The following is a 17,829-nucleotide window of genomic DNA, read 5'->3' as shown; positions in this document are numbered from 1 at the left end:
CCAGAGAGAGAGCCATTTTATTTACACCGCGATCTCAGTGCTGATGAACAGGGGATGAAAAGCGTCACGTTGCAATGTCAAACCACTTCATGTTATTATCGAGACATGGTGCGTTAGCTGGGACACATCTTAACCCTACATGGAGTTGGGACCTTGAGAGGCTCGGGAGACCATTCTTAGATATAAGCGCCCCTCTCCCCCCCCCCCGCCAAAAAAAACCAGAACAGCCAAGGCCACCACCTTCTGGCAGAAGAGGAAAAGCTGCTACGTTTCCACCGTCCTGTACCCTGCATACAGTAGTGTTGCTTTTTGTAGCGTGTCGTGTCTCCCCCGTGTCAAGATCATCTCGAAGAACGGAAAAATGAAGACTGGCTCCTATCCTCATACAAAAAGCTTCACTATCTGAGTGGGGGAGGCGGCGGGGGGGGAGGGGGGAGAGGAAATTTAAGGCTATGCCATGAAAATAGGAGCCATTTCAAGATAACCTGGCTTGCTCCTTTGCTTGCTTGAGTGGTGCTTGGAAGGGCTGCAACTCTTCCCAAAAAGGAGCGGAGGGAGGAAGAAGGCAAGAAACGATCCAGTTTCCAAAGGACGGTTTGCAGCTCCAGCCCATTTCTGGGAGAAGCTACTCAACGTGCAACATTTCGCAGCATCTGACACCCCCCGAAGCCTTTGTACATTCTTCGGCGGGTGGGTTCAGTTCTACCGACAGGCGGGGGGGGGGGGGGGGGAAGAAACAGGACAGCTTGGAGCAGCGATGTCTCTTCACCCATCCCTTCACTAAATCAGCCCTGGGTGGAACCCCCCCCCCTCTCCCCTCTCTCCCTTCAGCTGTCTTTCCGTCCCCGCCCAGCAGAGACTTGGCACAGATCCAGCAGCGGAGTTGGCAACTTGGGTTCCTTCTGTCCTCTCTTTCCCAGCGGATGCTGAGTTTCTCGGGGGGAAGGAGGGGGATCAACTTGGCGGCTGACACGGCCGATGTTCGCCCGATGGCAGTGGAATCCCCCCCCCCCCGGCAACTCCATGGGGCGAGTGGGAGGGCTGCTGCAAGGGCGTGTTCTGCTCCCCACCAGCTCACGCACCCCAGTCTGGCGGCTTTATAGGAAACCTTCTTTCCGGAACTGCTCTTGAAGGATGTCTCTGTACTCGTCGAAGCCGCCCTCGATGCGCTGGACTGTGCCGTTGCCGCACACCCACAGCTCCTTGCACACCAGCCGGATGAACCGCTCGTCGTGCGAAACTAGGATCAAGCCGCCCTAAAACAAGAGGGAGGGAAGGAGCCTCACATTACAACTGGGGAGAGTGCAGGCTGCAAGGCCAGCTGTTCCCGCACAACAACCTTCTTGCCATTTAGCTTTTAATATGATGAAAACCCCTTGGTGCTCTCTGAGCTTGGTTGATTTCTGGCAGATGTTTCGATACGATGGGTGGGATTCACCTGTTCGGACCGGTTCAAGTGAACTAGTAGCTTTGCTGGTCAGATGGCAATGAACCGGTAGCTCCGACGGTCAGCTGGCCCCGCCCATCCGCCCCTGCTCTATCCTGTCCTTTATTTCCTGCTTTCTAGCTCATTTCAATTGTGTGGCACAGTTGATTCCTGCCCCCCCAGCTGTTTTACTTACCCTTGCTGACTTGGAAGGTAAGCAGCGGAGCTACTAAATGCTCCATTTTCAGCGCTGCGCGGGTGTGCAGAGCACAGATGCACACAAAGCACACACTCACCGAATCGGTTGTTTAACCGGCAGCACTCCACCACTGTTCGATACCTAAACTGGGTATCATCTGTTAACGTAACACTGATGATGTTATCTAGTTTGGGTAATGAAATGTCCGCAAGAAAACAGCTAAGCTAGAGATCACCTCATTTCAACCTTGAGCTACAAATATTCTCCTTTAGCAATAGCACTTAGAACCATGGTAGTGCAGCGGTTAGAGTGCAGTACTGCAGGCTACTTCAGCTGACTGCTAGCTAGCTGCAGTTCGGCAGTTCAAATCTCACCGGCTCAAGGTTGACTCAGCCTTCCATCCTTCCGAGGTCGGTAAAATGAGGACAGAGATTGTTGGCCGGGGGGATGGGTGGGGGCTGTAAACTGCTTAGAGAGGGCTGTAACCCTGAAGTGCCATTGCTATATACCGCTTCATAGTACTTTGCAGCACTACGTTTTATAGCAGGGATGTCAAACTCGATTTCATTGAGGGTTGCATCAGGATTGTGTTTGACCTTGGGGGCCTGGGTGGGCGCGGCCAGCTCAACTTCACTCCGGTTGGGGATGCCTTTGGTGACCCGAGAGCTCTGCTAGCAAAAACAGGCTCCCGAACTCTGTTTCCGGGTGCAATGGCCTCGTGCAACCCTCTGCCAGCAAAAACGGAGCTCGGCAACACTAACATCCAAAGTCAAGTCTGCGGACTTACCCGGAATTTGTTGAGTGCTTTTGCTAGAGCTTCAATGGTTTCCATGTCCAGGTGGTTTGTTGGTTCATCCAGTATGTAGAAGTTGGGGCTACAAGAGGGGGGAAGGGGAGAAATGCAATTACAGTATAGGCAATTCTTGATTTAAAACTTTGAGGCTGGAATGATCACCATCATTCCATCATGTTGGTCATTAAGTGAGACATTCCCAAGGCCCTGCCTGATTTTTTTTTAATTAAATTTTTAAAAATTTTTTTAATTTAAAACAAATACAACATCTTTCTTTACATGCTATAGAAAGTGTGTCAGTCGGTCACAAATAAACTTTCGTGCATCTCCTCCACAGTCAACCAACATAACTCATGTTAACTCGAGCATTTTAACTCAAATATTCATACATATCACCATCATCATATATCCATTTTCATTTCTGTAATTATTATTTAAAAATATTAATAAAAATAATAATCTTAAACAATACATGCCCACACCAGTGGGAAAAGAAAAAATCAAAAAGAAAAAAAAAAGACAAAAAGAACAAAAGACAAGGCAGGGCAGAAAAAACAAGACAAAAAACAATAACAAAAAGAAAAAAAAAGAAAAAAAAAGAACACAGGTATATATTATATAAAAGTTTGGCATAGTTAAGGATGAAGGATGTTTAAATAACTGTAGTCAACTAAAAGTGGAGGTATAATGATGTTAATATGGTAAACATTTGAGTTAAGATATTTGAATTAATATGAATTAATGGAAGAGATGCACCAAAACATGTTGTAACCAGCTGATATACTTTTCTTTTATGTAAGGCCCTGCCTGATTTTAAATCCCTTTTTTGAGATGTTCGTTAAAGACATGCGATGGTCGTAAAGCAAACGCAGCTGTCACAAAGCAAAGCCAATGGCTACAATGGGTGGGGTTTTTTTTTGTTTTTTGTTTCCTTTTGTCGGAAAATGGAAAATGAATGCCGGCTTCTGGCAAAATAAAAAATAAAAAGACGTAAATTGTGTTTGTGTGACTGCAGGACGCTGCAAATTGCCATCAATGTGGGCTGGTGGCAAAGTGCCAAAAAGATTATTTCTATTTCTTGAATTTATAGGCCACCCAATCCTGGAGGACTCCGGGCGGCTTACAGAAATAAGAATATTAAAAAAGGATTAAAAGCAAGTAAGACACATTATCTTGTTTCCTCTCCATGTTAAGGACACCATCTCTGCCCGCTATTTTATTTATTTTTTAAAAAAATACAAATATAATCTTTGCAACATTTCTATATCGTTAAGCCTCCATTACACTCTTTTTATGCATACCTTTATATATCTATACTTATATAATTTACACTTATATTTCTTCTATACATATTACTCTTTCAATGTACTTATTTCTATAGTATACAGCTTATGTCATTCTATGTACATACATTTCTCTTATAATTCTTATTCTGTACTATTTTATTTATAATCTATCTTACATTCCCCCCCCCTCTTGCTAATTATGCAGTTTTATGATAGTTTTCTAATTTCTTAAAATCTTTTCTTCCCTTTAATGCTTTCTTATTCTTTGCCTCTTTCCTCTAGCCATTTGTACCATAAATTCCATACTAAGTAATACTCAGATTCTCCGTTGTCTTTTATTACTTTTATGTCTGTCCATTTCAGCGCGTTCTAATACTTTTAAATCACATTGTCTTCTGTTTTGTGCGTATGTGATTCTTGCTGCAGTTATTACATGTAATATTAAGTGTTTAATTTTTTCCCCTCATAATTCCCTGTAATTATCCCTAATAAAAATAGTTCTGGTTTTAGTTCTATTGATTGTGTGGATATCTCTTCCAGCCACTTTTTTTATTCTTATCCAATTTTTTTTTTTGCTGCTGTACCACTATTTGAATAATGCAAAACAACAACAACAGAAAATAAACCAACGATAACAACCCAGCAGGATTACCAAGGCATGGTCATCTGGGCAAAAGCCACTCTGCTCTTCTGTCCCCCAGACAGGCTGGCAACGGGGCGGACGGCCAATTCTCCAGAGACTCCGTAGCACCCCAGCTGATGACGGTACTCCTCCTCTGACTTCCCTAAATTGCATGGGACAGAAAGAGCGACGTGAAATCCATGCCTAAAACATTAGTTGTGGCCTGCCCTTCAGGTAGCCAGTGGAGCTGGCAGCAGAGTCGGATAGTGAGGAGGTTGGGGAGGAACATGGGCCAGTCCTGGGGGATGAGGAAAGCTCAGGCGAGGGCTCCGTGTCGGAGGCAGAGATGGGGCCAGCGCCGTATGCAAGTTATCAGCTGCCTTCAAGGTCAGACATCACTGAGGCAGATGAACAGCTGGAGCCTGTTCCCAGTGTGCGCATGCGCAGAGTTGCCAGACGAAGGGAACAGCTAAAGAACAGGGGCCGACTTGGGAGTAAGGCCACAGGTGGACGATGAATGGCCCCTCCCAGAGGAAATAAAAGAGGAGCAAAAGGGGAGTGGAGTTTGCAGGAGAAAATTAGTTTGCTTAATTGGTTTGTGACTCTCTGAGACTCCTTGCCAAGTTCTGCAGATATCGGCCAGTCAGCTCTCCAAGCCAAATAAGGTCTGTGACTGAAAATCCTCCCTTGAAAGACTTTGCTGGATGTGAATGAGCAGAATTCACAGCAAGTTAATAAAAGAGCTTTTTGTCGGGACCAAAAGTTTGCCTCATGCTCTTGGGAAGCCTAGGTCAGAACATATATACAGTAGCTTGCCCTTCCCGTGTTGGTAGGGTATGGTTTTCTCTTTGGTAGTGCCTAGTTTAGACTATTGTTTTCTGCTTGCCTGTTTGTCTGGGGTTAATCCCTGCTTATCTGGGTGTTGGTTACAACCAACCAAGCTCAGAGAGCAACAAGGGCTCCACAATTCAGCCCTGAACTACTGATATTTTCCTTTATTGGTTTACAAACGCTAATGGGCAAATTTATTCACAGTGGTATGAATTTGGCCACAGTGGCTAATAGACCATGGTTTGTGGCTTGTTCAAGGAGATGCAAAAAAAAAAAAGAGATTAGAGGCCTATAAAGCCCACCAGTATATTTTCTCTGCCTCTCCGATTCAATGAGAATAGATGAGCCAAAAGCAGAGTAATATCCTCTACCCCAGCCCACCAACTTTAAGAGATGGGAAGAGGAAAAATGAGGGCCTTAAGAGCAATGCCATAACATTGGTACTTTTTGGACTGTGGGTTTGACAAAACCCAGTGTGGCCCACTGATCAATAAAAGATGCTGCTGGCTTAACACGTTCCAGGAACCCTTGCCAATAAACGTAGGATAAAAAGCCATGTTTTAGAATGAGGTTGTCACTCAAAGTCACTGTCTTTAATCTTCAGTGTTCAGTGAACAGAGCAGGGCAGGGCAAAGTGCGCTCAAGGTATTTCTGATGGTTACCAGGGTAGGCCCTGAAACTGAGGGAGCTGAAATCTAATGAATTGTGAGAGGGCGTTTGGCAACTTACCTGGAAACTTTTTTGTTAGTAGTTCTGTGGCACTAATGTCCAAATCCAGTTGATCCACATGATGCTGGCTGAAATAGCCAATTTTAAGATTTCTGCCAGGCAGGAAAAAAAATACACCATTGTTGAAACTAGAATTTAAAGCGAATCAAAAGTTGGAATCAAGATTGCCGGGAGAAAAATCAACCACCTCAGATATGCAGACGATACCACTCTAGTGGCAGAAAATGAAGAGGAACTAAAGAGCCTCTGGATGCAGTTGAAGGAGAGTGCAAAAGTTGGCTTGAAACTCAACATTAAGAAAACTACAATCATGCCATCCGGCCCTCTTAATTCCTGGCAAATAGATGGGGAAGAAGATTTTATTTTTCTGGGCTCCAAAATCACCGCAGATGGGGACTGCAGCCAAGACATTAAAATTCGCTTGCTCCTGGGGAGGAAAGCTATGGCAAATCTAGACAGCATACTAAAAAATAGAGACATCACCCTGCCAACAAAAGTATGTATAGTCAAGGCTACGGTTTTCCCAGTTGCAATGGATGGCTGTGAAGGATGGACCATAAGAAAGGCTGAGCGCCAAAGAATGGAGGCCTTTGAACTCTGGTGCTGGAGAAGACTCCTGCGAGTCCCTTGGATTGCAAGGCAATCAAACCGGTCAGTGCTAGAGGAGATCAACCCTGACTGCTCTTTAGAAGGCCAGATCCTGAAGAGGAAACTCAAGTACTTTGGCCACTTAATGAGAAGGAAGGACTTCCTGGAGAGCCTCATGCTGGGAAAGACAGAGGGCAAAAGAAGAAGGGGACGGCAGAGAATGAGGTGGCTTGGATGGAGTCACCAAAGCAGTTGGTGTGAGCTTAAAAGGACTCCGGGGGATGGTAGAGGACAGGAAGCCCTGGAGGAACGTTGTCCATGGGGTCGCGATGGGTCGGACGTGACTTTGCAACTAACAAAAACATTATTGAAAACATTAGCCAAAGGAATAACTCGCTCTTTGGCAAGATAAATGTGCTCTCCTGACTGAGAAGGAGAGAATAAGGAGGATAAAAATTGAACCTATTGCTTAAGGAGACATATTCCTTACTGCTGTTCTATCCGAGCTGTGGAAAATTTCAGGATCCATTCCAAAAAGGGACTCTGGTGCACAGGTCGTGTTGACGTAATATCTAATCTATAACTCTTCAAAGAATCCCAACATTTTCCTCCCTAGGATCACTCAACAGCAGCAAAGGGTTGCATCTTTTTCAAGGTCAGTCTTCCCTCCTGATGGTTTCCCTCCACCCACCCACCCAATCCTAGGGAGAGAGATATGGGAGGGGGGGGAGGAGGAGGAGGAGAAGACAAGGCTGGCACTGCTCAGGGCTTGTTGTTCTGCAGCCCTTAATAGCGGTGTTTCTCAACCTTGGCCGTTTTTAAGATGGACGAACATCAACTCTCAGAATTCTCCAGCCGGCCATGCTGGCTGGGGGGGAATTCTGGGAGTTGAAGCCCACCTAATTTAAAGTTGCCTTGGTTGATTAACGCTGCTTTAAGGGCTGCAGAAAAGCAGGAAAGTAGGGCAGAGACAGGAAGCAACAGCAGGGTTGCATCTCCCAGCTAACATTGAGTATGAAACTCATCAGCAAAATGGAAACGATTATTTTTGGCTTTTTAGATATTGCTTATTTTAAAAACAATTTTGTATGTTGTGTCATCACAAGTGCAATAAGTAACTCTGCCGCCTTCCTGGACACTATGTAAAATTCTGTCAAGATGCAAAATACAAATTCAAAGCAATATGTTCCAAGATCAGAGTATCAATATCATAGAGTTAAACATGTGGACTTTGAATGGAAAATATTAAAAAATGCTTATATCTGTTGCATTGGAATCTACTATATTGATGTACTGAGCTGAGGTGGCGCAGTGGTTAGAGTGCAGTACTGCAGGCCACTTCAGCTGACTGCTATCTGCAGTTCAGCGGTTCAAATCTCACTGGCTCAGGGTTGACTCAGCCTTCCATCCTTCCGAGGTGGGTAAAATGAGGACCCGGATTGTTGTTGGGGGCAATATGCTGACTCTGTAAACCGCTTAGAGAGGGCTGAAAGCCCTATGAAGCGGTATATAAGTCTAACTGCTATTGCTATTGAGAAGCTAAGAATAGCTTCCCCTAAAGCCTCCCCTAATGAAGGAAGGAGCAGGGGGGTGGGGGGTGGGAAGTAGCTTCATTCAGCTTTTGAGCCAAACAGGCCTTGGGCTGAGCTGTGATGGTGCTTTGAAGTGGAGCTTATGTTGCACACAATGTGGCCTTGAGTTAGTTAGTTTACTTCATTGTCACTGCACATGGTGCAACGGAATTAAATGCTGTCTGCAGTGTACGTTATAACTATACAAATAAAAACACAAACACACATCCTTTACATTCTATATAACACGATATTGCACTATACCATAGAATTCAATATGGTTACTGCCCTGGGATAGCTGCTGTTTTTCAGGCCGTTTGTCCTTGTTTTTATTGTCCTGTACCGTCTGCCAGATGGTAATAGTTAAAAAAAAAAGGTGCCCAGGATGAGATGGATCTTTAAGAATGTTTGGAACTTTCTTAAGGCAGCGGGAGCTACAAAGCTCTTCCAAAGAGTGGATAGGGCAACCAGTGATCCTCTGGGCAATGACGTTGACCCTCTGGAGCGTTGTCCTATCTCCCACCATGCAATTGGCAAACCATACATAGGTGCAGCAAGTTAAAGCTTTAAAAAATTAAATTAAATTAAGTTTAGCCTGTGAATTCAAGACCACTGTTCTAGTCCACTGTGCTGAGATTTTAGCAAAAGTTTCCCATCTTTACGGAAAGATTAAAAGGTTAACTCCAGTAAAGCACGTGTACCCTCAAGAATCCAGGATGCTATGAATTACTTTGCAACAAGTCAGCAATTTTCTACGAGTGTGTTCTCTTCTTCTCATCCACCCTATCTCTTGTGATGGTGGTTTGAAAGCTACCTGTGAGCGTGTCTAATCCCTTGTACAGGTGCCAGGTCTCCCATCAGGATCTTCAGCATGGTAGATTTGCCGGCTCCATTCTCTCCAACCTAGAAGTAAATGATATATATATATATATCATTATATATCACACAATCCATCACCACTCTACACAGATCAACTCTGTAGCCAAGACCCTCATCTCCTAGCCGACAAAGACCATCTGAAAACTGAATTACACACTCTCATAAACGTATTAATCTCCAACTGATTCCAAAGAAAAACAATTACCAACCTAATCCAAAGGGAGACTTCCCCCAAAAACCGAGACACAGAACAGGACAACGGCATTGCCCTCCTTCCTTACATCAAAGGCACCCCAGATAAAATCAGCAAAATTCTCCACAAACACAATATCAAGACAGCCTTCAACACTGACCAAAAAATAGCCAACATCTTAAGAAACCCCAAAGACAAAATCCAGTTAGAAAACCAAGGAGTCTACGAAATACCATGCAAAATCTGCCCTGCAGCATATACATAGGAGAAACGAACAGGAAAATAAATGCATGCATCGCAGAACACAAGAACGCTGTAAGAAAAAAAGAAAAAACTTCCTCCCTTTTCCATCACCTTAAAGCTACAGGACATGAAATTAATTTTGAAGGAACCAGGTTCATCTCCAAAACTGAACACTTCAACAAGAGAATAATTATGGAAGCTATCGAAATAGAGAAACACCCCCACAACATGAATAAACGTGATGATACCTCCCGCCTACCATCTAGAAACCAGCCCTAGTCAACAAACGAGCCCCACTCACCACCCAGGCCGTTACAACACGAAATAACAATGGACACACAGCCAGCACCAATCTACCAATCATGATACAATCACACAATCAATCATTCCACCTACTGAAACAAAGCCAGCACTCCACACATACCCCACCAAGACTTATAGAAAGACGGCAGCTCCGTTAAGGCCAAAACCCAGCCTGAAGATGGCGAGTGAGACCTCGCTGAAACATTGCCAAGACAATTTCAATCTTACACAGGAAAAGACCCGAATACAACAATATTGATTTTTTGTTTGATTTCTTGTGGTGCTGAATGCTTTATCGCTTCCACAGAATTAACCTTTTGCTAAATATTAAATATCTTACCACACAGATGCGAGAGTCCAGGTCAGCAGAGACAGAGAGGGAGCAGAAGATGTAGTTATTGGGCTCGTAGTAAAAGTCCACTTCATCAAGTTGCAAGATGGGAGGAGAAAATTTCTCAAAGCCGTCTGGGAACCTACAGGGGGGAAAAAAGGAGGGGGGAATGAGCAAAAACGGAAGTGGCCAAAAGAGCTCTCTTTGCTTCTGTTAGATCAGGTGAATCAGCTTGGCATTAATTTTGTTTTATGAACAATAGACTATGGTCGGAATACATACCAATTACATTTACATACCGTATTTTTCGGAGTATAAGACGCATCTTCCCTCCCGCCCCCCCAAAAAAAGAGGGTGAAAATTTGGATGCGTCTTATACACTGAATATAGCCCCACCCACTCACTGGCCACCACCCTTTGGCCTCTGCCTCCCTGTATCATTTCTGCCTTGCAAACTAGGTGCCTAAGACTGGGTGATTTGCCTAAGGCAGTGTTTCTCAACCTCTGTCATTTTAAGAGGCATGGACTTCAACTCCCAAAATTCCCCAGCCAAATGGCAATCACGTGACTGCAGGATGCTGCAAGGGCCAGAACTTTCAGGATTGCTTTCTTATGCAAATCCCGTTTCCATGGAAACCTTTTTCCACGAGGCTTTTACAACCACTTATGCAGTAAGGCTTTTCTCATATTTGGGCAAAGAGGGGAACTGCAAAAAGAGGAATCCACTTTGATTTCCTGAAATAAGTTTTTCTTTCTTTGCAAAGCTGCTGCCCGATTCCAAGCCATGTGCGTTTGGCCTTTCCAACAGCAGATAAGTATCACTGTTGCAACCGTCGTTAAATGAGTATTTTCTAAGTGAGGCCTGTTTATACTGAGTCTGAGAAGACAGACGGGTGAGTAAGGAGACGTCTGCCCTTCTTTTTCTATGCCGGACTAGAAAATGTGGCTTTCTTGGGCCCATCAACAGTCACTTCCTTCTGAGCATTCTCCCTGCCCGAGGGGATTGTGATCAAGAAATTTTAGACTGCGCAGAAATGGATAGACTAACACTTGCTATTAAGGATAAAGACAAAAGTGAATACTTTTTGGTATGGGACCTATTTTATCAATGGCTAAATAATAGAAGTTAGAAAGGATGAGATACAATTGGAAGAAATGGTAAAGAGATTTGTTAAAGAAGATGATGTCAAATATTAAATATTAATATTATATTATGTTGTTATATTATTAATATGGTGGCCAGGAATAATAACAACAAAAATGTATTATTAAGCACAATTGTACCCAGAACACACACTGTTTGATGAAAATTGAATGCTATATAAATAAAAGAAATAAAACTTGGGGAAAAAAAGATGCACTTACTTCATTATCACCTCAGATTCTTTGTCCACTGGCTTCAGTTTCGGCCTGGAAGACAGACACCGATCAGTCTTGTTGCAGTAAGAGATAGGTATCAAATATCCAATCACTCAGCAGCCACTTAGGAAGCAGATAAACTGTCAGGACTGAACCTTTAAGAACTACTATAACTAGATTCCCTAGATCCTTTTCTTCAAAAAGAGAGCTTATTTTCCTTTCCAAGTTATTTTTTCCCCTAATTCTGTAAGGGTAAAGCAAGCCCCCCCGTCCAACTTGGCAACTTTAAGACGCGTGGACTTCAACTCCCAGAATTCTCCAGCCAGTCTTAACGTTACAAGTTCGAAGACCTATGGTGTAAAGCAGTGTTTCTCAACCTTGGCAACTTGAAGATGTCTGGACTTCAACTCCCAGAATTCCCCAGCCAGCATTTGCTGGCTGGGGAATTCTGGGAGTTGAAGTCCAGACATCTTCAAGTTGCCAAGGTTGAGAAACACTGGTGTAAAGGATTTCAAAGACAGAAGAAAAAAATAAAGAGTTCACCAATTTCTCTTGGTCAGTATGAAAATCACTTAACACTATCATCTGAACTGTTCTTTATTTCACCTTTTATGGGAGAGTAGAATTTTCTAAAATATAAATAAATTCAAATCTCCTGTGGGGACAAGAGGAGGAGAAATCAAGAGAAATTATTGGGCTAAACTAGCCAATTAGCTATTTCTAGTTTTTTTTTTTTATCAGATTTTTTTTTTTTACATTTTTTGACAGCGCCTGGTGGAACTTAAAATCGGGATCTCCTCAAACTGAAGCAAGCAGCTCAGCCTTTCCTGTTTCGACCAACATCCTGTCAGTATGTTTGTTAGTTACGATAAGGTTTAAAGCAGAAGCCTTCAAAAGTTGGCAACTTTTAAGACTTGTGGACTTCAACTCCCAGAGATCCCCAACCCTCATGGCTGGCTGAGGAACTCTGGGAGTTGAAGTCCCCAAGTTTGACGAGCCCTGCTTTAAAGAGATAAGCCTTTGTATTAGTACTGTTGATTCTTTTTTTTTTTGTTTCAAAAGTTTTATTTCTTTTAAGGCAAACATTTCATCATTCCTCAATCAGTAAGACATCGAAGTACAATTTCTTGTATATCAAAATAATTCTAGTTTACCACCAAATTCTTGTCTAGCCTAATATATACCCCTCCCTCCCTCCACCCTCTCCCCCAACCCCCCTTCACCTCCCCCCCCCGACTTCCCAGAACCCGTACACGGTATGGATTTCTAACAAACACAGTCTAAAATCTATTGAGAAAAAAAAAGAAATTAAAAAAAATTAATAACATTCTACATTGACCTTAGCTTCTTCTTGCTGAACCAACTTTAAACAATTTAAATCATTTCTGATCTTAAGCATAGGCTAACTGGAATTTCTTGGTCCCATATTTATTTTGTATATAGTCAATCCATTTTTTCCAGTCTCGTTTATATCTCTCATTTGAGTGATCTAGTACTGTTGATTCTTTACTGCTCTAATGATAATGCAGTGATTGAAAGATAGCCAGGGGATGAAGTGTGTCAAACAGCAACCTTCTCCTAACTAAGAAATACATCCAAGCAAAGAGCTAATTAACACAAAATATTACTTTAGTTTATATAATTTGAGATGAATGCTGCATGCCAGAAGCAGGGCGTGTACCACCCTTTAAGAAATTGTTCTAAATCAGCTGCTCAGTCTGTAGATCCTGCACAGATCACTCCTTAAATAGATGAGGCCAGGGGTCAGCAACCTGCGGCTCTGGAGCTGCATGTGGCTCTTTCATCCCTCTGCTGAGGCTCCCTATCGCCAGTCGGGATCACAATTTTGAGAGGAGCTGACGGTTTTTTGGGGGGAGAGCAGAGCGCACCAGTAGGGACTCTATGGTAAGGGGTGGGTTTTTCTGTCAGCTCCACAAATGATAGGGCTTTCGGTTAGGACAGGTAGAGGAAAAAGGACGACGCACTAGGAGGAGACTCTATGGTGGGGAAATGGCACTTCCAGTTGGCTCCACAATTGAACGTCAGCGGGCTTCTGGTTAGGACCTTTGTGGCTCTTTGAGTTTTTAAGGTTGCCGACCCCTGGACTAGGCAATCCATCCAGATGTTCATTTTCTTTTGGATACTCACAGCTTCTCCAAGAGTTTGAGTTTGCTCTGAACTTGCGACGCCCTGTTTGCATTATAACGGAATCGATCGATAAAGACCTGTGGGAGAAGAGCAGAGACGATTCACGTATACAGAAGGATGCACCAGCTGCTGCAGGGACACAGTCTGGCAAAGGAAGTTGTGAGTCCATGATACAAACTAATTTATTTACGTGAGTGTGCCACAGAGGTTTGAAGCAGGAGGGTTTTCAAACCTGCGCACCCCGAAGTCAGCGGAACACAATAAGAAATGAGCCCGAGATTCTGTCCCTCTCTGATAGCCAACCAAAGCATTAGGATGATATGCAGTGGAGGCTGAAGAAGATATACTCTGTGTGCATAATATTCAAAATCATTAGTTAGAATGTTCTCATTGCTGGGTGCACAAACAAAAATCTACCGTATTTTTTGCACTACCACCATGCAACCCCCACCCCCAGAGGCTAAAAATTTGGGTGCATCTTATATTCCAAATGTAGCCCCGCCCACCTCCCGGCCCCTACCCTTCGGCCTCCGCACCTCCTCTTCCTGGCTGCAGAGATTGCCACAGACAATAGCTTGTGTTTTTGGGCTCCACACCTTGTGTTTTCAGCATCCAAACGCTCCATTTGAGACTCGTTCAAGGCTGCTGGGATCGCCAGAGCACATCACCGTGGATTGCCGCCTCTGTGGGTCAAATTTTTGGGTGGTGATTGGAGCTTTTGGAGGCTGAAAATGTGAGGTGTGGAGCCCAAAATGGCAACCCAGAACAGCTGCTGCCTTCTCTTATCTCTTCCGTGCTTCAACTGCTTTATTAATTGCAGTTCCCTGCGACAATCAGCTGTGCTTTAGAAGCTGCTTTTCAGGCCCAACGCACTCGCTCACAACCAGCGAACTAATGTGCTGAGGCTGTGCTGAAGGACGCTCGCCAGGTGAATTACCTGGTAGGCAGAATTTATTTTCCTATTTTCCTCCCCAAAAACTAAGGTGCGTCTTATACTCCGGGACATCTTATACTTTAAAAAAATAGGGTACGTTTTTGGTCTGTTCTAATGAAGACAGAGAAATCGACCGTTGACTTACCTGAACGGTCTTTCTATATGCGCTGTGAGGGGAATCCAAGCATGGGTTAACTTTGTCTGGGGCAGTTCCCCCCCCGTCATGAGAGCCTTAAGGAACTCACTCAATATTTCAATGAGGTCCGACTAAACAGATATTGTCATCTGCCGAAGGTTAAACAAAGCGATTGCGCTTTGCCAAGTCCACAATTCCAGGCAATAAAGAGGAATCCAAGTTGAAGAATGAGTTAATTTTGTCTATTAACCTAGAGCAAATTAATTTATGTCTCTTTAGGCAGGGCCGAGTTAAAAAACTGAAGATCCCAGTGAGAGGAGGAGTGGTCAACAATTACATAACTCAGTCTCTAGGCTAATGGACAAAGTTAACCCATGCTTGGATTCCCCAAGAAGCGCACAGGAGAAAAAGCTGAAACAGAATGAAAAAGAGTTACAGGAGCCTCTTTGCCATCTTCTGGAGACTTAGAACTTAAATTTGTGATAAGAAAGCCAGTCTGATCTGATGGTTAAGGCTCCATAATAAAAAACAAGAGACCGTGAGTTCAAATCTCGCCTTAGCCATGAAAACCAGCTGAGGGGCTTTGGGGCAGTCACTCTCCCTCAGTCCAACACCCTCACAGGGTTGTTGCCATGGGGAAAATAGGAAGGTGTGTAGGCCACCTAGAGTTATTTATAAAAATGATGAAAGGCGGCAAGCAAACAAATAAAGTTTCAATGTTTGTAAGCTGCAGGTGGCAGCACATACATTTAATTAATTAATTAAGCTGGCTCTCATGGCTATGTAGACTACATAGAGGAGGGGTGTCAAAATCGATTTCATTGAGGGGCATATCAGGGTGGTGTTTGACCTTGGGGGACCAAGATGGGTGTGGCCAGCTCAACGTCCCTCGGGCCGGACGTGCCTGTGGTGGCCCGAGCGCTCTGCCAGTGAAAATGGGCTCCCGAGCTCCGTTTCTGGCTGCAACAGCCTCCCGTGCGCCTCTTGCAATGAAAATGGAACTTGGGAGGGCCACACGTGGCCCTCGCAAACTGTTTTTGGCTGTGCAAGGCCTCTTGCAACCCTCCGCCAGTGAAAACGGAGCTCTGTTTTCACTGGCAGAGGCACCGCGGACCGACCCTTCACTGTTTTCAGGTTGGCCCCGCGGGGGAGATCTAAGCAATCCATAGGCCGGATCCGGCCCGCGAGCCTTGAATTTGACACCCCTGACATAGAGGGAAGCATTTGAGAAGTGACAGTCCCTTTTTTCTGTGTGGTGCCCGGGATGAAAAGCCTTATTTTAAGGATCTGTTCTTTGCTTATCATATCATATTATCACATCCCGTCATTTTTCATGTACAATATATCACATTATGTATCCCATCATATTTCATATGGCACTGTCGGATCAACTGCCTCGTTAACCACTCCGTTCTCTGACCTGGATATGCTCCCGGTATTGCTGCTGGGCCTCGAATTCACGCTGCTGGTTTTTCAGCCGTTCTTCTTTGATCTTGACAAAGTTCTCGAAGTCCCCACGGTAGCTGTCAAGACGCTGGGAGTGCAGGTGGATGACATCAGTGGCCACGGCGTTTAAAAAGTTCCGGTCGTGAGACACTACAAGGATGGTGGACTGCCAAGTCTAGAAGGGCCCAGAATGGGGAGGGGAAAAATGAAGGGCAAGATTGAGGTCTCAGCCAGATCCGAAGGCCCCAAGCTCCTTAAACCGGGGGTCTTCAACCATGGCAACTTTAAGACTTGGGGACTTCAACTCCCAGAATGTGTCAGGGTTCCAAATAGCATCCAAAAGTAAATCAGAGTCCGAGGCAAAGTATTGCTCAAAGTTCCAATTTATTAAGAGATCCATGTTGGCGCATCTGAGAAAACACGAATCTGAAAGCTTCCCGGTTATCCCCACCCAGTTGAAAGTTCAAGATCTTGCCCCCCACACCCACAAGTCCATCCCATGGTCCAATCTCCCACTGCCACGTTGGCAGCTTCCACCCATCCAGTTCTGGTCAGGTGCAGAGGTGCAAAGACAAAGGATGACCTTGGCTTTCTAGAAAGAATGTTGTTATGGCTACATATCATCTCACTCTGTACAATCCCCCCTCCCGTTTTCCCACAATAGAAAATGCATAGTAAAAGAATAGAAAGTGTGGCAGGCCAAAGATCCAAAAGAAAAGATGGCTTGTAGGCCTGACACTCTGGGAGTTGAAGTCCACAAGTCTTAAAATTGCCGTGGTTGGAGACCTCTGCCTTAAACTATCCCTTGCCCCCCTCAACCGCGGATGGTTTTCCAAATTTTGGACAGACCTGCAAATAGTTTTCCAGCCAGATAATCGCCTTCACATCCAACATGTTGGTAGGCTCTGGAAGTGAATTGAAAGAAGGCTGTTACACAAAGCCCCTTTGGACAACATTCACAGGGGAAAGACATATAGGTAGTCCTCAATTTACGACCACAATTGAGCCCAAATTTTCGATGGCTAAGCAAGACCGTTTTTACATGAGTTTTGCCCCATTTTACAATCTTTTCTTGCCAGAGTTGTTGAGTGAAGCACTGCGGCTGTTAAGTTAGCATCACGGTTGCTAAGTAAATCTGGCTTCCTTGTCAGAAGGTTGAAAAAGGGGATCCTGTGACCCTGGGACACGGCGACCGTTGTAAATATGAGTCAGTTGCCAAGTGTCTGAATCTTGGTCACGTGACTGAGGGGATGCAGAATGCTTGTAAGTATGAAAAACGGTCATAAGTCACTTTTCCAGTGCCACTGTAACTTCAAATGGTCATTAAACGAATGGTTAAGTGTTCGTGATGCAATGGTCACATTTTGAATTAAACAGCTCAAAGAAACAATGGCTCCACAGTTCTAATATGCCCAGAACATGATTAAAATCAAACAAAGAAAATGAGTTACCGTATTTTTCAGAGCATAAGACGCTCTGGAGTATAAGCTCCGGTATATTCCAAAGTATATCTGGTTTTTACTCTGGAGTAAAAGCATTAAGTTTTTGGGAAGGAAAATAAGAAAAAAAAATGTCAGCCTCTGCCTCATCTGGCTAGCCTCCTTAGCAAACAGCCTGGTCAGCTTTGGCACATTAGTTTGCTGGTTGTGAGCGCGCGCCACCCGAAAATGGGGAGAGGCCTAAAAAACAATGTGCGGAGGCGGTATTCTGGCGATCCCCGCAGACTTGAACAGGTCTCAAAACGGAGCGTTCAGAGGCTGAAAACATGAGGTGCAGATGCCAAAAACGCAAGCCACAGGGGGGCGGTGGCAA

The 17,829-nt window shown here is 44.3% G+C and overlaps 1 protein-coding gene across 1 annotated transcript in view; it reads right to left on the bottom strand.

The window, feature by feature from the left end:
- The window catches only part of ABCF3 (ATP binding cassette subfamily F member 3), a 38,789-nt gene continuing 20,960 nt past the window's right edge, over positions 1-17,829 (bottom strand). The window contains exons 12-21 of the mRNA XM_087725118.1: positions 16,867-16,922; positions 15,992-16,192; positions 13,502-13,578; positions 11,360-11,404; positions 10,004-10,136; positions 8,860-8,948; positions 5,887-5,978; positions 4,357-4,489; positions 2,413-2,500; positions 1-1,256 (exon numbers count right to left, since the gene is read on the bottom strand). Coding sequence (XP_087581244.1) covers positions 1,098-1,256; positions 2,413-2,500; positions 4,357-4,489; positions 5,887-5,978; positions 8,860-8,948; positions 10,004-10,136; positions 11,360-11,404; positions 13,502-13,578; positions 15,992-16,192; positions 16,867-16,922 — 1,073 coding nt within the window. The 3' untranslated portion in view covers positions 1-1,097. The remainder of the gene's footprint in view (positions 1,257-2,412; positions 2,501-4,356; positions 4,490-5,886; positions 5,979-8,859; positions 8,949-10,003; positions 10,137-11,359; positions 11,405-13,501; positions 13,579-15,991; positions 16,193-16,866; positions 16,923-17,829) is intronic.

The sequence above is a fragment of the Thamnophis sirtalis genome, unplaced genomic scaffold, assembly GCF_051295495.1.
Source record: "Thamnophis sirtalis isolate CommonGarterSnake01/CBP01778 unplaced genomic scaffold, rThaSir2_p1.2 scaffold_11, whole genome shotgun sequence".
Classification (NCBI taxonomy): domain Eukaryota; kingdom Metazoa; phylum Chordata; class Lepidosauria; order Squamata; family Natricidae; genus Thamnophis; species Thamnophis sirtalis.
This window is presented reverse-complemented; position numbering and strand designations above follow the sequence as displayed.